Raw genomic sequence first — 20,212 nt, forward strand, 5'->3', positions numbered from 1 at the left:
ATGGAGCTACAGCCAGAGAAGATGAGCAAAACTAACACTGTGGTGCTGCATTACATGTACAGTAAAGTCTTGTGCAGGTGAAGTAGTTATTCTGACAGTGAGTGTTTTTACTTTCTTATACTGTTAGGCTTCCATATGTCAAACCTGGTACCTGACAGTACATATTAATGTGCTTTCAAGACCAGATTCTAGGCTGTGCATGAGTTACGGTGCATCTGCTTTGTGCAGCTATTCTAGCTCTTCCTTTTCTTTAATGATAGGAGGTCTGTGTGGGCTTGAGGAGTCTGCAGAGTTGAGTTGACTCCACGCAGGACATGGGCATCAAATACTTCCAGAGTATTCTGGACCTTTCTGAAGCAGACTGGTTTTGGTTTTGGGTTTTTTTTTCCCTGCTTCACTTTCTACCATTGTTTCTGCAAGAGTTGTTTTAGTCATGGCTATCAACCTTGATTTTTTTTTTTTTTTTTTTTCTGATATCTTAGATCAATAAAATACTATCAGCTGAAGGTCTCCGGAGAGAATTGTGGCTGCATGCAAATGCTCGTGTTCTTGGAAGACGTAGCACTCCCCAGCTTTCTTGGGATGTGGCCAAACTTGCTGATCTCATTATGATCTTGTATCATAAAGACTTTTGTTATTGTGATTGGTTTTAACACTTCCTCCTTCTTTCAACGTTTTCTACGCAATACTATTGTAAGAGCTATGTATTAGTGTATGCCATGACTCCGATGAGCAGTAGATTTGAATTAGCTTTTTAGGCAAGAATTTTGATGCTTCACTCTAGCATACTTGTAGAAAGCACTGGAAAGTGCTTGGGAACTGTCATTTTATCTCCATGGGTTACATTTAATACTTGAACTCAAATCTTGGATGCTAGCTATAGTTCGTTTCTGTTAAGTGTCACTACTGTCTTGCTTTCCTGTGGCTGAAGAAGTCTGGTGATGTAAGGGTTAGCAGCTTTGCAAAAGGTACTGAATGTATGTGAAATTTAGATGATGTTAGGTATGTCTGACTGTGTGTGTCTAATATGCAAATTTACTGGTGCTGAGGCAGACAGCTACTTTCTGTATGTGCAACAAAAGCAAATTGTGAATACTGTACCAGAAGTGGAGAATGGCATATTCAAGTACATCCTTGTAATTTCAGGGGACTTAAAACACAATCAGTGGTCTTGGCAGAGGGCCAGTGGCACAGGTGGCTCCTGGAACTTTTCCAGCTGCTAATGGAGTGGGGATTCTGATTAAATTCAACTGTGGCCACTGCATCTTGGTCTGCATGTTTCTGTATGTGTTAAAATTTATGTTTTTCTAACTATTAATATTTCATTTAAAATTCTATTTTAATACTCAAAGGCAGCTCTACAGTATCCTCACAACGTTCATCCCTCCTATATGTTAAGCACAGTAAAGATCAAAACACCAGTGTTGTGTGAGTGAGAGGCCGCAGTGTACTACATCACATTTTCTAGGGCTCTACTATAAAAACTAGCTGTTCTGAAAGCTTTGAAATATTTCTATGTTGGCAGCCTCAAATCCTCCCAAGAAACACTGCTGCATTAGGTTTATGACATCTTTTCTATTGTTGACATAATTAACTGATTTTAAAAAAAAAAGTAGTACAGCAGAATTGTGGTGTGGTAGATGGGGCCTTTGACAAGACTTCAGGCTTGTAGTTTGGACGCCAGCCTGCTAGATCAGTTGTCTGCTCATCCATTTTACTACAGCTAAAATGGCTGCAAAGAAATGGAATGATAGGGTGATCCCTTATACTTCAAGATATGTCAGTGAAGGGAAGAACTTATCAAAGCAGGGTGGTAGGATGAGGTTATTTTAATTTAATTTGGAAGAAACGGGAGTTGTCAAACTTCGGACCCCAAAGAATAAATATATAAGAATTACTAGGCAAGTGCATTCCTGTTAAAATACTTCCAAATGCTTTTGACTTTGCTGCCACAACTACTATGGGAGACTGTAGCACCTGTATGGGTGCTGGTACTATCCGATGGAGTAGGTGGCTATATTGCGTTAGTTCAGCTCTATGTAGAAGTATGTTAGGATATTTTTTTTTGCATTACAGATTTGTCAGGTTAAGGAGTCAATCTAATTTAATTCAGGAGCAGTAAAAGGTGAGGTAATGCTTTCTCTGTAAAACATCTTAGGCAATTGATGCAAAAACATAACTGCCTAAATGTCTACAAAACTGAATGGCTATGCCTCAGTAAACTTGTAAAAGAGTTGTTGGTGAGAAGACTTCAAATAAGACTGTATCTGTAAGAGAAATAGAAGTCACCCATCTGAATGATTTGAGAAACTCTTTAGGTTCTTGGTTCTTGCTTAGGTGTTTTTTGTTCCCAATTGTTAATATATCATTTTACAATACAATGATGTAACTGAAGTGATGTCGTCTAGATACGTTTTAGTGTCTTTGAACTGCCCTTATTATTCCTTCAGTGTTGTTACATTCTGTAATAAAACTTGCAATGATTTAATGTGCTGTTACATATGCAATGTTATTATAGAGATCTATGAACTTTAAATAATGACTTTTTATTAATTAAAAAAATGATTAATCTGATTCATTGCTGCATTTCTCTCTCCAGTCTTACTTTTGGACCTTGCACTGGTGAGCTTGCAAGGTGTTGTAAGTGAATAGGGAGAAGTCTATGTGTGGCAAGGCTTCTAAGTTCCTGTTAGACTTTGCAGTGTTTCTGGTGGGGCTCCAGCAATACTTGCCACTTTTATATCTTTAAGCAAGACTCCTGTGTAGTGAGGGGAGGCTATTGTGTGCGGAGTAGTACCTTGACTCTTATGGAAGTGGAAATGTGTATTGTACAGAAGAGCCACAAAAATTAAATTATCTTGAGACTAAGGCAATTAAAACTAAAGCTGAGAGGTAAAACTAGGGAGCTATGTTCTGTCCCTCGCTGAAAAAGTGTAAGGTTAAGTGACTTGTTAGTTATCATGATGTGGTGAGCATTAGATATGTCTATTTCAGTGTGTTCTAAAGCCGATATTCTACTTCTAGTCAGAAGAAATATTGACTATTTGGAAGTCAAGTATAAATGTCAGTTGGATATTAAATATGCCAAGTACTAAAAATCTTGTTTTAAACACTGAAGTTTTGAGGGAAGACTAAGGAAATAAAAATCAAAATTATTTTTACTGTTTTTGAACCTCCATTGTGTGTTGTGGGTAAATCAAGGCCCTGTCTTCACACTCTGGAACTACAGGGTAACCTGTTTTGAAATGCATTAGCCTCCTTCTAAGCACCGTTATTCTGGAAACTGATGGGAAAACTAATTCTATAGCTAATGCAAATTTAATGTTGTGGCATAAATTATAGATATTCATATCTCTTGTATAAGAAGTGATGCATGGTCTGTAGCCTGCGGGTGGGGAAAATGAACAAAATTAAGACTGGGTTACACTGTTCAGGCCTTTGTAGTTCTTGTAGACTTTAACTGTTGTTCAGCACAAGTTGGTGATAAGACGATAGTTACTTGTCACTGCAATGTGTGTGCATAATATACATTAACATCTGAAACTGAGTGAAAGAACATTTGGTCTTGTATGTAGGTGGTGTTATTTTTTTTTTTTCGAGGAGAGTGTCACCTACCTATCAAATCAGAACTGACCCTTTTAAAGCTGTCTTGATGTTTCAGGTAAATCTAACAGGTCCCTGAGTAGGTAACACTAGCTATGTTGAGCTAGCATTGTGAAGGAGAAGCAAATGTGTATTTAAGATCATGTAGTACCTCTTAACCAAGTACAGTTTCTTCATGTGAATCTCATAATTGTTTAAGACAGTTTTTCTGTTTTTAAATCCTGAGTTTAACTCCTGTTTTGCAAACATAACTTGGATAGTGTGGTCCGTCCCCCCCCCCTTGTTAGAGCACTAACCTAAAAAAGTTTGATGCTTCTCAGAGATGGTGATTACTTTAGCTGGTAGAGCATCTTCTGTTCCTATCTATCCTACCTTCAGAATAGCTGTGAAGGGATATTCTCCAACAGATGTGTAGTCCAGTACCATTTGGAAAACCATTGGCTTGAATGAAGCGGGGAATTTGGCTGGCCTCACTCCTTCCTTTCTGAAAAAGCACCAAAAAGAACAGTATCGTGCCCAGCTCCGAGTCTGCCTTCTGCTTTTCCTTACTGTGTAAATCACTGTGGGGATACAGACTTATTTACAGCAGTAGCTGGAAGAAGCAAGCTTGATAGAGAATACCTCGAATGTGTGGGTATTTCCAACTTTTTCTATGTAGTATGCTTTATAATTTTGAAAGGTTAAGTTGTCTTTTGTCTGATCAGAGCACTCGTGTTTTAAAGCATACTTACTGCACCTATTTCCTTACTGATGCCGAATAAAAGCAAGGTGAAACTGAGCATGGAAAATACATGAAAGAAAGATGATGCTCTGCAGCGAGTGGCTTAAGTCTGTGGTGTGCTCATGTGAATCTGGCTGTTCTTACTCAAGACTGTGTAAACTTAAGCATAAACGCAACAAACAAGTGTCTGTCTGTTTTCCTATATTTACAGAAGGGATTTCATCAGACTTTTCTAGTAATTTCTGAAAATCCATTCTCTCCCATCATCCCACCTTTTAGCAACTATTGGAGAAGACATGTTTTATCAAAAATAAAGTACTCTAGTTTAAAATTAAGTTTGGGGCACGTAGCTTCCTTCTGTTCAGGAAGATAAGGAGGGACCCTTTAAAAAGCAAACAGGCAAAAAAAACTTTAGCCACAACTTTCTTTTAGCTATTGCTGTTGGTTTCCTTATGCACTAAGTAATTCTTGGCCTTATGAGTGTTCTGTAATGGCTGGAGTTTGTCCTCTGTGCTGGGATCTGTAGGTCTTCAGTCATTTGACTTGAGAACACTAGCATATATAGTTGCATTGAAATAAAGACTATGCATGTGAGGCTTCTGCTTCACGAGTTGGAATAGCTACTATCATCTCAAAAGACTACTGAAAAAACATTTCTCCTTGCTAGGATGTGTGTGGAACATGCAGTCAGAAGTAACACCTGCTGTACAAGATGTTAAATAAGACTTTTTATAAATAAAGAACGTTTTACAAGGACTACTCTGGAAAATGAAATATTGAGCTATATTCTTATTCGCAGTATAGCTGTAAAGCTTTTTGCATTGTATGAATTGTCCCAGCTATTATATAGCAGTGCCACCTGTATCCATGACGCTTACTGCCTGTTGCTCACATCCAGTTACTGAGTGCGTATATCTGACCAAAACAGAAACATTAACCTGCATATTGTCGATTTTGGTCATAAGACAGCTTCATATTGTTTACTTCAGTTACTGATTTGTGCAATATATCCACATTTGAAGCACAGTAATCTATTTTAAGTGATATTAGCAAAAATTCCTGAGGTACATGGGAGCCTCAATTGCAAAATTGTGTATATGGGACAATGCATATGAAAGGACCAGGTGAAAGATAAGCAGTTACTACTTCCTTTAGGAAATGCTTCAGCTTACAATCTGTATAAATCTGGTCTGCAGATTTAAATATGGCAAATATCTGCTAAAAATGATCTGAAGTCTGCTCCCTCCTGGACTTCTCACCTGTTTAAACCAAGACCCTCACTACTTTGATTTATTTATTTTTAGACCAATTGTCTGCTGTTGTATGATGCTGAAACCAAGTTGTCTCTGCTTGAGGCTTGGCTGATGAACGCATGGCTGCAAAACCAGGAGTGGTGCTGCCCTTCTAGGGTCTCTGACATCCTGGTCAATAGTAGGAATGCTATTAGAAAGTAGGCTTTTGTTGGAAGGAAAATGAGATTCTCATAGTGCCAGGGAAAGGATCTGGATCTCAGGAGCTGCAGAGTGTTGAGCACAAGTGGTTTGACAGCAGTACTTGATTATCAGCCAGTAATTAAGGTAAGCAGTTCACCTCAGCTTGAGTTGCTGTGTGCTGACTGCTGCTAGTTTAGCACTAGCTCTGGTATCTTCCTGCTGTGTTGCAGCCTCTGGGTCTTTTTTTGTTTGTTTCCTGTGGTGTGGGGTTGCTTTTTGTTTGTAGGGTTTTTTTACGTTAGTGCTCAGACATACCAGTTACCGAAAAGGATGATGGAGGTATTTTTCATGCCTTTATTTCAGAATGTTGAAAAGAATGATTCTGTTCATCTGCTTCTGACAGGTATATTCAGAACTCTTTAACTGTATTTTAAACATTTTTTGATGATGAAGGAACTTCTCCAAAAGGCAGAAAGCAAGAGCTTGGCTGCCCTCCACCCCTCCCACACATTTTCCATACATGAAACTTTGTACACAAGGTTAATTTCTCAATGTGTTTGTCTATTTTCCTAGGCTCTGCTCTTGCTCTGCCTCTGCTGGGGAGCCTAACTTTGACTTCTTCCATAGCTCCATCTTTAACAGGGGAAAGCTTGATCACTTGCCTAGGGAGTAACCTATGTGATTAAAAGAGGAACAGGTCAGATTTTCAGATAGTGCAATACCATGTGTGTTTATGAACTGCTGACTTAGCTATTTTCTCTTCCAGAGGAATCCTTTCCATTCCTGCACAAAGGGATTTCATCTTCCCCTTCTCCCTAAGCTCCTGTATGCTCCAGATCTCGGAGTCATCACATCACATACTTGAAATAAAGATCCGTGTTAATGCTCCTGTATCTTATCCCACAACAGTAATTCATCAGTATTTGAAAGCAAGCATGTATTTAGCTGATCTGCAAAAAAACTTTTAAAACAAATGTGATATTGAGATAATGCTAATGCTTGTGACTAATCATATCTTTGAGCACAAATGCACTGTTTTATCCTGTGGTCTCCTTTGAAAACATGAGTTTCCCAGATCAGTCTTATTTCAATATAAACTCTTTTGAAGCCTTTTAAACCTAACCTTGATCTAGCATGTGTGCCACGTGTGATCGATGTAAAGGTACTTGTCTCTCTGTTCAGACTGGTTCCCAAGTAACAAACTACTGCCATGTACTCGTTTCCTGTAATAGTCAGGGTTTGTAAACAAAATAGTGTTCTTGTTTGTGAATGGTTTTGTGTAGTTTGTCAGTAATCCATAGGGACCCTGTCTACAAGGGTATATCAAGTGATTTGGTTTTATTGACTTTCATTGAACTACTTCACAGTTTGGATGATAATGTTGTGGAGTTTTAGGGGGAGGATGATCTGGGTGCTTTTTAAATTCGCATATAAATATGTGGAAACTGGATTTATTCCAGTACTGATACCTTGCAGTGAGAGAAGGACTTGGTGAACCAAATAAATTTCAGCTACCACTTTATATATTGAAAAAGAAAAGAAAAACACACACAAGCCCCCTAATAAACCAATTTGGCAGAGATTTAGGAGAGCCATATATCTAACTTTATCAAATCCATGCTTCTGTGTCTTTGGAACTTTTCGCCCACTCCCTCCCTTTTATTTTAGGGGATTGAAACCTAATTTAAGAGTCAATGGAAGCATCTGCTTGTGGAACAAATACTGTGGTGTGCACCAGCTGTGCTTATTACACACTTCTCGCACAGCATGGCTCAAAGAAATAGTAGGTGAGAGTAGACTAGTCTGTACTTTTTAAAGGAACATTTAAACCTTTCTAACCTTTTGTACATCATCAAATACATGTATCAAAGTCTTAACTCATTCAAAGAGATGCTATAAAAAAAAGACAGGGAAAAGAAAAGCTTCTTAAAAAAAAGTAACCAGACAGCTCGTAAGACCTAAAATCTCAAGGTGACATGGAGTGTAGTGAAGGAGATGGAGATATAGGACATGAAGATCATATCAGAAGCAGAGCGCCAATGTTTGCCATCTAGCAAGAGAATTACAAAAGGGCAGAAGAAAGCTGGATAGTATGGAGACAACTGGCAGCAAGACAATTGCCATGAAAACAAAAAAAAAAATGAGCAGAAGGAATGTTCAGATGAGTTAAGTAAAAATCATGAGTCTGGTAGTCCAAATGTAGAAACATTGACAAATTGGTGGGTGACAAAAGGGATCAAAACTGATGATGATAATTTCTTCCTGCAGGTCAGGATGCATTCCTGAACTCTTCTGAACTCTTCTTTGCAAAGGACTCCAGCTGATGAGTCTTAACACAGTAGAGACAAGAGAAGAGTTTGTGGAAGTAGCTGACAACATGGTCAGCAGCTAAGTATCAGGATAGGCGGGTATTCCCTCTGATTCTGAAAACTCAAAGATTTAATAGCTAAATTGCTGATGGTGGCATGTAAATTACTGTCTAACTTCTACCATAGTACCACGGTATAGAGAATGACAGATGTGATGCCAAAATTTAGGTAAAGGAGACTGTAAGTGCACTTGCAGGACTGTAATCCTAATGTCTGAAACAGTCAAATTTGTAGTGTTACTTATGCAGATATCCAATGCTTTTGTTCTTTGTTATAGTCTCTGCTTGGGAAAAGTCAATGTGACTTCTGTAAGGAAACCTGTCTTTGCAACCTTGTGGAGACTGTTGGAGGGCTAATAACCATGTGGATAAGAGTAATTCAGGTGTGTCTAATTTCCAACTGGATTTTGAGTATCCCTCACCCAAGGCTTTAAAGGAAGCTAGTTAGCTATAGCATAAGAAAGGAAGGCCTTTCTGTGGGTAAATAATTCCCTAAAAGATAAAGAACAACGGGGTATGAGTAAATGCTTAGCTGTATCAGTAGAGAAAGTAACTTCCAGGCAGGACAAATTACTGTGGGAATTTAACACTTTCCTAAATTATCTGGATGAGTCCTAGTGACCAGTGGTGAAGAAAGCTTGCTGATGATACTACATAATTTCCAATGTTGTCATTTGTCAAGGTAGCTATCCAAAAGCAATACATTGAGGAGGACAGCCCCAGCTTTGCATATAAAATGATGGATGCTAAACGGGCCATACCCATTTAGGAGCGAGGTCTTAGTTATTATGTCAGCATTCAATAGGAGCCAAGCAATTGTTGTGAGTTAGTAGAAGAGGAATGGAGAAGTAAGCCAGAAAAGGTTGCTGTGCAACTGTATAAATCCAGCTTGCACCCACAGTTTGAATGCAAGGTGCAGTCCCCTCCTCCTGCTAAGAGGTATAGTAGAGCTTAAATCTCAGTTGAGGGCAACAAAGATGATCAAAGATATGGAACAGCTTTGATGTAAAGACTTGATTAAGTCAAGGCTTCTCAGTCTGGAAAAAAGATGTCTGAAGGAGATGTGAGAAGTCTCAAAAATCATGAGTTAAACTGAGGACTGGGTAGGAAGTGGTTTTTGCCTTTTTCCATTAAAGATGTAAAAGCCAGGTTCAAAACAACCAAGTGGTTCTTCATGCAGCAAATTTGGGTTTTTTTAGAGGGTATAAGCTAACGATCTTTATTTAATCTTCAATCATAAATCATTGTGACATACTGCAGACTTGTTGTCTATATTGCAGAAAGAGCACTGAGTTTTAAACTATCAAGGTGAAAGATGTTTGCTTTGTCAATGACAAGTTATTGCTACTCCAGTTCAAAATTAGTGTATTTTCTGTATTTTCTTAAACATCTCGCAGCACAGTAGAAACTTAATTGAATTCTAATGATCCTGCTGTTGTGAATTTGAAACAAATCCAAATATAGTGCTACCTTTTGTTTTTAATGTTTTTCTTTTGCTTCCCTTAAAGGCTTCCCTAGCTAATTCTTTGCAGTTTCATTATGTATTTCATGTCTGTTATTAAAGTAGTCTAAATAAAAATACTGCTGATTGAGAAATGTTGCAATATGTAGTTACTAGTACAAGTTCACACAGGGGATACTACTCGTATGAAACTTAATGTTCCCTTCATCAGTTTAACCTGTGAGACTTCAATCAATTCTGTTGGACATGTACAAAAGGTTCATCACTGTGAGGGAGGCAGCTGATAATCAAGACCTGTGTTTAGTCTTTGCTTTGCCATCTAATCTTGGTGCTTTCAGTTGTCCACTTGGATAATTGAAATGATGAACCCTACATTCCCTTGTAAAATGAGAGGAAAAGCGCTGCTGAAGAATTTATTAGAAGTAGTAAATCTTGCCCTTGTCCTCAACACACCACCTCAGCTAAAATTAAAGATTGTTTCCTTGATTCAAGTCATGTAATCAGCAGCTAGGTTAATAGCTTTTTTCAAACACAGGATTTTTACAGTTGATAAGTTTGAAACCTTTACCTCAAGTGCTGCCTCATCCAGCAGTGACGGCGCTCGCTTGCGTGGACCACTGGCTTCCTTCAGCACACACACACACACACGCATATATATATTTGCTACTGTGTTAGCTCCATCTCATTCTCCTTTTTGAAAATGTAAATAGAGTCTGGTCTTGCATGGAGTGATATCATCGTCATTTACTTTGTGTATTAAGAGATGAGTAAGAATGAGTTACAATGTTAATTTTATCCTGAAGCTTTTAGCTAAGGAGATGAATAAAATACAAAGCTGTGTGAAGTGACCTTTTATCAAAGTCCAAAGCTGCCGCTTGTTTCATTTCAGTCCTAATGAAAAAACGTAAGGCTGAGACGAAATAAAGGAATAGCAGTGAGTAGTCAGAGGTGGACACTTTGTAATCTTTTTACATTATCTAACAAAAACAATAAAACTGCTTTGATACTTTTACTTAGGCTTTAACAGGATTTGAGCAGAGTTACTAATCTGGCTTTTATGAATACAACATCAAAGTATTAAAGAAAAGTAATGATTACTTACCTACTTCTCTATAATGTGTGATGTGTAGAGTTAAAGGCTTTCTGCTCAGTGTACTCTTATTTATGTTAAAGGTTTTTTATTATGTATATGAATATTTTAATAAACAAGAGGTTTTCATATTACAGCATGAAGTTTACATGCCTTGCATTTATGTCCGTGGTAGACTTCCCTGAATAGTTTGTGATCAGACTCTGTTGCGTTCTTACCATAAAACACCTCTTTTGCACCCTGTAAGACTGTCATTGAAGATGCTCAGTTGAATTGAGCTTACAGGAGGAGATGACTTGAAAAACTAGTAATTGATGTTGGTGGAAGGTAAAAATGTACTCCTCAATATAAAACCTCTTAAACCTCACTGATATTACCATATATGGTCTCAGTTATAAATAAACTTCCATATATCCTCTGCAGTCTGTTACTGTAATTGCTATGCCTGAGAGGATGAAAATGTACTGTTTTCCTTTATGTGATAACTTCTCCCTTTTTCTGTTTCTTAGTTATTACTTCATTTGAAATTCAAACATGTTGCCTGCACGCATTCTGTCATCTTTGGTTTGCCCTGTATTTTTGTTTTTTGGGGTCTGTTTGTGTGAGCAAGTATTCTGTGTCAAAAGCTGTACTGATGGGTCTACAGATTGAAGTTGAGACAGAGTGCTTTTACTTTTCTTTAGTCAACTTGAATCATCTAAATGTACAAAAGGAAAATTCGACTTTATATCTTCCTTGGCTACTTATAAGTGAAGGGAGTTGTTCCTGGCACATCAGGGTGACCAAAGGTGTGAGTTGCTTCTGTGAGGTCGTCAGCATCTGATGTGGACATTGCTGGTTCTGTTCCTTGACAGGATGGCATCACAGCATATTACTGAAATGTGAAAACCTGTTCCATTTAGTGATCCTTAAAAAGATACTATGTGCGTCAGTAGACTTCTAATCTGTAGTTTTATTTGAGGATATTTAAGGTGTGTTTTAGGGTCATAATAAGCTCATCTCTTTCTCTTTCCCCTTAAAGCAGTTAATTTGTGTTTGTACAACACCTTTGCCTTGCAGAGGGCTGTTGTGTTATGTTGTCAGATAGCTGGTCATGTTTCTGCTGTTTGTTGGAGGTCTTCAAGGTGTATAAAAGAACATGGACTACAGTTCTAAACACCTGTAGTTTACTCATGTGCTGAAGTATCTTGTTGAGTTCAGTAACATTAAGTGTTTGTAATCATTTAGGTATAGGTTTCCACACTAAGTTTAAAAAAAACTTTTAGGGGGATCAATAAGAGCAGTATTTGTTGACCAGGGTCGTTAGAAGAAGGTCAGAAGATAGCTGTATTAACTCAAAATCAGGGAAATGACCTTGTTCCATTTTGAGAGACTGTTAAAGATCTATAACGTTTTTGAAGACACCCTTTAATAGCTTTTTTTTTTTGCACAAATTCAGTTATTCCTGAATCAAGACTGTAACTGTCAGTTTCAAAAAAATTATTGGTATCTATATATGACTAAGTCTGTAGGAGGAAAATCTTTCCCAGGATATGGGCTTTTTAATCTTGTCGTCTTTTAAGTATGCACTGTGAAACAAATGGCTGTCTCCAGTGAGCTGTACAGTAGCAGCAGGAAAGGAAGCTAGATTTTTTTTCACCCCCAAGTGCCAGCACATGTGGGAGGGGAGACTGAAACCACTAAGCCATAGTACCTCAACCTTCCCTCCTACCCATATTTTTAAGCCTTTTAGTCTAGCGTGCAGTACCTCTTACCCTTTCCTTTGCTTTAACTGTTTGTTCATTCCTCTAGTGATCTCAGTAAATGTGAATGTGCATAGCTTTGTTTTTCTGTTCTGAATTTTGTACTCAGAATAACTTTGTAATACTTAAATTTTAACAAATTGTAAAATATCTCAGACATAAGAGGATTTTGGTAAAATATCTTAGGATTTTTCTTAGGGTACTCTTAAGATCGATCTTTCATGGGAGTAAGAGAAATCTGTTGGGACTTTCCAGATAGGCAAACACATTTTTTTAATTTCAAATTTGATGTCTGTGTCATGGAAGTAATCTGCAAACTGAGTGTGCAGAAAGTATCTGTACTGTTTGCTGCATGGAAGGGCACGAGTGAGGTCAAGCCGCATTGCTAACCAGCCTGTTCATGCTGAGAAGAGAGGCTCCCATAAGCTGTTTTAACTCCTTAAAACAGCAGAGAAGTATCCTGTTGCTCTTTGCCATTTGCAAGTTTAAGCAGCTCATGAGGAGCAGGGGGTGCAGGAACGTGTGGCTGGAAGCAGGTAGGAAAAGACAGCACGGGGCTTCCCTTTTTTGGCACTGCTTGAGCGGTTATATAGGCTCCATTAAATGTAATGAGCCATACTCTTAAAATCCGTATGGATTTTCAAGAATTTAGCACCTTCTGAAGTTTGAACTTAAGAAGTCTCTACTTTCTTCTTTTCCCATGTATAAATGCAAGACATTGGAAAAGGCAAATGGAGAATAAAATAAAGCCTTGTTGTGACATGGTACGTTGGAAGGAATGCCACCTCTGTTTCTCTGGCTAGAGAATCCTTTCCAGGCAAAGCTGATCCAGTCATTCAGTAACTCTCAGCCCTGAAAACTCTGCATTGAATTCCTGTCTTCGACTTAATTCTGATAATTTGAAGGGGAAAACGTTCTAGTGCAGATTTACTTATCATAATCAAAATGAGATGAAAGGCTTCTCTAGACAACACAAGCTTAATTTCTTTTAACTGCATTCGATGGGGTAAAATACCCTCACTGGGTGGTGGCTAAAGGGCAGCAGAGGAGATATTGTAAGACTTTTTCCCCAGCAGAACTGACCTCAACAAGGAGCAAGTATTTTTGGACTTGAGAAACATTTTGAGAAGCTTAAGAGAAGTATAAATGTGTCTGAGTCTAAGGAAAGAGAAAGCTGTGCTTGCATTCTTCAAGACTTCCTGTGCAAAGTCAGAGTCTGTCCTCACACGTTAGTTATTGATTACTATGTCCTGGGGCAGGAGGGGACATGCAGAAATATGCCTTGGTTTCAAAATGTAGTGTTTTGACAATATCTGTTTAAGTGAATGAGAAAGGTCAAGTTAGTCCTAAATTTAATGGTACCAATGAATCTTTAGAAAAAAAAACTTCAAAATTAATTTTTTTATAATAAAGCAAGTTAAGTTTGTCTTCTGTTGCCCCTTAACGCATGTTCAAATGCATGTGCAATTATAAGGGTTATGTCTGATGTTAGTTATGCCTACAAATGTTTTCACTCTGAGATTTGTTGAGTTAGGAATTTTCCCCTGAATGTTTCGCAGCCCAAATACAGTAGTAACAGCTGTAGGTGCCCCCCAGAATGAAAAATACCTATGCCTTGTTTAGAGGGAAAATAAACAACAAAACCTACAACAATAAAATTAAGAGCTTTGTAATGCCTTGGAACTTTAATTCTTAAAATGCTACTTCTGCAGCTGAGAGGCAGGTGTAAGAACCAGGTGAGCTTTGGTTCCCTGAGGAGCTGATGTAGAGGTGAGCCTCCCCTCAGAGGGCTCAGCCCTCTGAGCCTCCTACCTCAACAGAACATACCCATCCAGATTTCTTTGAGTTTTTGAAGGTTCTATGAAATAACTTATGAAACATCTAGGTAACAATGCTGTTCATAGTGTAGAGGCTTTAAGCATATGCAGTGAGAAAATGCATTAAAAGGTCTCGTGTATTCCATCCTACTTGTGGCTGCACCAGCAGCTGCCTAGCAGAACTATTTGGCTGCTGGTTTAAAAACAGACAAACAACAAACCATTCACTGTCTTCAGGAGAAACCTGCCCTTCACTTCTTCCTTCTCCCTCTTACAAAAAAAAAAACTGCCCTGCCCTCCCCACTCAATCTGTATTCCTAAAGAGTGATTTGAAGAAATCTGAGTGATTTGAAGAAATCTGAGTGATTTCACATGAAGCTTGAGGGGAAATGGGATGGGACATTTTTCCTCTTCCAGACATCCTTTTCTGTAAACCTAAAAAATAAACATTAGTACCTACTTGTGTTGTTTCATGGATCTGAATTAATCATGCTCTGTCCAATTGATTATTGAACACAAAGTGCAAATGTGACGAGAAGCTCAGACCTTTTCCTAGTGGAGATACTGGACTGCAAAAGATAAGAGACTGTTTGAAAAATAAAACAGATCAGTTTTTAAATAAGCCCTTCTTTAAAACTTGAAAATCATTATACTGTTTAAATTCACTTCAGGTTCCCACTACCTAGAAAGCACCATCCATGGCTTAGTTCCATCTGGAAAATGTGAAGTCTAAACATCAGTAAGAGCAACACTGTCAGTTCCTAGGTACATGGAAATAAGACCTGGGGAAAAAATTAAAACTCATTCAGAGTTTTAGCTTCAGACCTCTATGGGTTATATACTTTTAGCTTCAAACCTCTCTGGGTTATATACGTGGGCTTCTTTCTGCAAGCGTGTGGGCTAGATTTAAACTTTGCTCCTTTATAAAAACAGATGCCAACAGTGATCCTAGAAATTAGTACTTTCCTATACAATAAGACTTTTTATAAATTAGCAGGAGTTAGTGACTTCAAACCAATGTTGCTGCACTTTAAAATTAAGAGTAATGGATTTTCATATGTCATTGGAGCAAGTAAGGATTTTATGTGGTACGTTTAGCTATTTTGGGTTCTTTAGGTCCTTGTAATAGTAGAAACAATTTTGTTGTCTTTGGGGAAAAATAAAAAGACATTATCTTACTTTTTGAAGATAGTAACTCTTTTAACCTCTTGCAACTGTACTCTTAGATACCTACAAAGAGATGGTGGGGTAAGTGCTCATGGTAGGACAACAGGGAAATAAAATGGAGCAAGCAGTGGTTGTCAGTTTGTCGTGGATTTGCCTAGGATTTGTTTTCGTAGAAGGTGTGCATTCGCCTGCTTGCCAGTGCTGCCTGCGTCTTTCTAGCAACAGTTGCCATCAGCTTAGAAGTGTGGCAGTAGAGTCTGAGCTTTTAGTATTAAAGAAACAGTATTGAACATGTAAATGGTTGTGCAACTTCATTTTGGAGTAGAAGAATGAAGAGTGTGGTAAGAGCATAAGTATGGCATATTTTCTCTAATTTATACTTCCATTTGACATGTGTTCACCATTATTGGATATAAATACAGTCAGAACTGAAATGGCAGCAAAGTAGTGATTCCTATGGGAAGGTGTACCTAGCCTTCCGTATACAACAAGCCATGGTTTGATTGAGGCGAGATAGAAAGCGTTGTTATAGAATCAAATATCTAAGGCTTTATCTAGTTTCCAGTTAAATCAATAAAACTAACTGATCCTAATGGACTTTTGATTCTCACTCTGCCCATTTGTTGATGGGTTTGGGAACACAAGGGACTTGATTTTCCTCATATCTCAATGTGAAAATGATTTCCAACACTACCTTCTTGTCCCAGATCTGACTCTGCTGCCAAACGGACAATTAGCAACTTTTTCTGGAGCCAGAGTTTGAACTGCAAAAGCAAAGTGTAGCTTAGATGTGCATTTGCTTTGCTCAAAGCAGAGATGTGAAGGTGCATCCCTGCTGTGTGTCTCCCTTGGCTGCCACCTGCCTTTGGAAGGTGAGGTCTCTGCTCCAGCCTCTTGAGACTCTGGTGCTCACCAGATCTCCCCGCCTATGCATGGGGATTTCTCCTGCTACTTAAGGAGGTGCAGTGTATGGTTGAAGAACTTAAAAAAAAAAAAAAAAAAGCCACAAACAAACAAAAAAAAACCTCAACCCACACACAAAAAAACCCCACAGATTTTGCCTAGAGTTTTAAACATAATTTTTTGAGAAGACAGACACCTCTTTAGAAGGAGATGCCAATGAAGGCATCACCTAGTGCCTTCACCCCAATCAGTTACTCAAGCAAGCAGTCATCTCTTATACAATATAGTTCAAAACTCATTTAAAAAAAAAATTTACTGATTAATTGTTTTAATAGGCAACACAAACACAGTCTTTTTCTAAAGTTGAAATTGTTAGTGCCAGTAGCTACGGTAGTTGAAATGTGAAGATATTGTGTGCTTGTTTCTTCAAGTTTTCAAGATCAGAGTACTAAACTGGAATAAGAGCTCGTTTACAGTAAGTGCCTTGATCCAAACTAGACTGTTAAAATTAACTTTGCCTGACAGAGGCCTGTTCCGTAGGTGTTGGGAGGACTTCTGTTTTTACTTTTAAATTTAATCTTTAGCTAGGTAATTTAAAGTTGTGAGAGTCTCTCTTGCTCCACATGTGAATAAAGCTGAGGTATGAGAAAGTGAAATATGCTACCTCAAAAATCTTGAAAGATGGTCATTAAAAGTAATCAGATTGGACAGCAAAGCACAGGTAACTTAAAAAGCAGCTTTGCTAAAGTCATTAAAGTATAGTCAAGACTATTTAAGCAGTTACCTTTAGATGCTATCCATTTTTGAACTATTTTGGTTTTCTGAATTTTGGTATTTCTGAATTTAAAAGCTGCTTTTTTTCTAAGTAATTGTCAACTGTCATTTTTTAATGTTCTAAAAAAGACAGAGAAGTTTTTAATTTCTCTGTACTCCAGATTTTTGTACCTGCATGCATCCTATTATACAGCAAAAAAAAAATTAAAATTGTTTAATTTAGTGGAGAGTATGTTTAGCCATTGGTAAATGAAAATAATAGTTAAAGCTCAAGCATTAAGATTAATATGTATTATATAAATCAAGGGATTTTTTACTTAGGTGATGCATCCCTTCATGTTATACTTGTGGTCCTTTTTTTCAATTCTGTTTTACCCAACAGAAGTCTGCCATTCTGAAATGGGCTCTTCCTCTGACCTGTTACTGTTTTATTACTGAGTAACAAGCTTCAAAACTTTAGATGGTTAGCTGTGATGTCCCAGATACGATTTTCAGACTGGAATAGTGTGTATGTACTATCAGACACTCAGATGCAGAGGCAAAAGGTGAAAAAACGAGGTGTGTTGTTTTCCGTCTCCTTTCTATAGCAAAACTAAACCACAGAAAAGCCTAATGATACCTTGGAGACTTAATCCTTTAAGCTCATTTAGGCATGAACTCTGTTGTCGTTTGAAAATGCTGTGGAATTGTAGAGTTTTGTAACAGGAACATTAAGATCGATACAAATGAAGTATGGATAGAAATGTCTGGTATGGATCATGGAAAACTGCAAAGTAAGAGGTTAAAATGGCCTCTGATAACAGAGGACACCATTCCTAGCTGTAAAACGTGAGGAATGTGGTGTTTGTGTCAAGACCAAAAGGCTAAAATGAAGGCCCTGATGACTGGCTGCTGGAAGACGCTTCATCCTAGCGCCAGGAGAACGGCGGTGAAGCTGCAGCAGACCCTGTGTGCTCTCCCTCTTCACTGGGGAGGAAAACCAGATTGTGGGCATGCAGCCTGGCCTAACGCTTACGGAAACTGAAGTTACAGTGATTTTGAGACAAAGGATCACCCAGTAACAATTAGTGACTCCTAAAAATTTGTCAGAAATAAATTTTTGTCACCAGTTGGGAACTCCCAGAATTTCAGGAGGACAAGACGAGCAGGCTTCCCTCTGCGGTAAAGCCCTGTGGTGCACTCAACATATTAGTACTTGGAGTCTGAGAGTGTGAAGGTGTAAAATCAACTTGCCTTTTTTTTTTTCCCCTTCTTTTAGTCTTATCATTCCTGTAAAATCTTGTAGTGAGCTGTTTGGATACTAATTTTCCTACAGAAACTTTCTGGAAGATGTTAAATATATAACTTCTATTTTATTATTGTTGACAGCTGAAGCTGTCAGGGAAATTTAAGCTTGTTAAAAATTAGTTGAGACCCCCACTGTTGTGAAGAGAAAAATAGGATCAAGTATCTTTACTTATGAAGTCCAGCTTTCTGCAAGCAGGGATATAAGTATACAGCAAGGTATCTAAGAACTCTGTGGGCTTTATTACACACAAAAAAAAAAAGGAAATAATCTTACATTTTTGGGTACTTTGTTAGGCTGATAATACTTACTGCAGGGAGGGATGTGTCCTCTGGGACTTCTTAAGATACTTCTACTGCTAACACATTGTAAGTGTTCATGACTCTCATCTCTTGTTGCACATTCTCTGCCATCTTCATCCAGGGATGGGCTATTCTAATGCTTCTGGTGAATCTTGTTGAACTTTCAAAATTTGTCTTAGCAGCACTTATGATGATGAGCTGAGGATAAGACTGAGGTTAAGAGCATCTAAGTTGTTGCCTGAGTATGTTAGTTCTAAAAGACCTCTGGAGAACAATTTGCAGCAAAGCATTTGAGGGCTCTTGCGTCTTCTCTAAGTGGTATCCTTCTGCCCTTGTGGTTGCAGCATTACATGAGCCTGCTAAAATCAATGATAAACACAAAGTGGCATAATAAAGATACATACTGGTGTGTGGAGCTGCCACATTAAACTGTAAAATAATTAAAGTGGGTACAGGAGCTTCCAAAACTTTGAACCTCCAAAAAAGAGAGATGCTCTAATTTGCAGGGGAGAAGAGGAGAGGTAGTTCTTGATGGACCAGTGAGCAAATACTCACTGGGGACCTGTGTTTCCAGGACACTATATGGCCAAATACAAGGAAAGGAAGAAAAGGAAGCTGTGCCTCTTCTAAGGAAATAACCTTTTTTTTTTTTTTTTTTTTTTTTTTTTTTCTTCTTGCTAAAAGCAAAGACTTAACAATGTTTAGTACTTCTCGGGAACCAAAAATGCTCATATTACTATAGCAGGATTATAAGTATGTAAAGATGGTTTATGATGGTTTCAAGCATTGGAACAGGCTGCCCAGGAAAGTGGTGGAGTCACCATCCCTGGAGGTGTTAAAAAAAACTTGTAGATGTGGCACTTCAGGACAGAGTTTAGTAGGCACGGTGATATTGGGTTGATGGTTGGACTTTATGATCTTAGAGGTCTTTTCCAACTGTAATGATTCTATGAACATAGCTAATTGTTCATGGTTGATTAACACAGCTAATTCTTATGTTTGTCATCACCATGAGAAAGGAGAAGAGAAAAAAAAAAATTCTCTAACAAAACCATCAGACATTGTTTTGTACAACTCTAGGGAAGTTAATTTAAAAAGTTTTACTTTCCATTTCCTCATATTAATAAAGCATTTTTATTTAAAAATCTGACCGACTACAGAGCTATTTTATCAAACTGCCTGCAACAGGCTCACGACTTGCTTCCTATCTCGAAAGAGAATTTGCACTCATGCAGTCGTTATTCATACAGATGTTTGGTTTACAGGTGAAGCTGGACTTCTGCAAACCACTGCAGGTCAGGTCAATGTGCAGCTGCACAAGCCCAAGTTTAGCCACTTTATCTAGGGATCTAGGGGAAAGGAACTGCTGCAGATAGTTATTGGTGAGGGGGTTTAATAACTTAAATTCCTATAAGCTGTACATTTCAGTCCATATACATTAAAACCTAAAAAGCAGAAGGCTTAAGTTGTTTTGGCAGTGCTCATCGTTTCTGAATAGGATTTCTACATTGTAATGCCAGCATATTCTATTTTCTCAGCTAAGTT

General features: G+C 38.1%; 1 protein-coding gene across 3 annotated transcripts in view; it reads left to right on the plus strand.

Moving 5' to 3' along the window:
- The window catches only part of PIP4K2A (phosphatidylinositol-5-phosphate 4-kinase type 2 alpha), a 116,104-nt gene that overhangs the window by 16,134 nt on the left and 79,758 nt on the right, over positions 1 to 20,212 (plus strand). Inside the window, exon 2 of one of the 3 annotated variants that reach the window (XM_086742183.1) lies at positions 16,111 to 16,275. The exons of the other annotated variants lie outside the window; for them this stretch is intronic. Coding sequence (XP_086598309.1) covers positions 16,192 to 16,275 — 84 coding nt within the window. The 5' untranslated portion in view covers positions 16,111 to 16,191. The remainder of the gene's footprint in view (positions 1 to 16,110; positions 16,276 to 20,212) is intronic. 3 annotated transcript variants of the gene reach the window in all.

The sequence above is a fragment of the Chlamydotis macqueenii genome, chromosome 2 (genome assembly GCF_036417535.1).
Source record: "Chlamydotis macqueenii isolate bChlMac1 chromosome 2, bChlMac1.mat, whole genome shotgun sequence".
Classification (NCBI taxonomy): Eukaryota; Metazoa; Chordata; class Aves; order Otidiformes; family Otididae; genus Chlamydotis; species Chlamydotis macqueenii.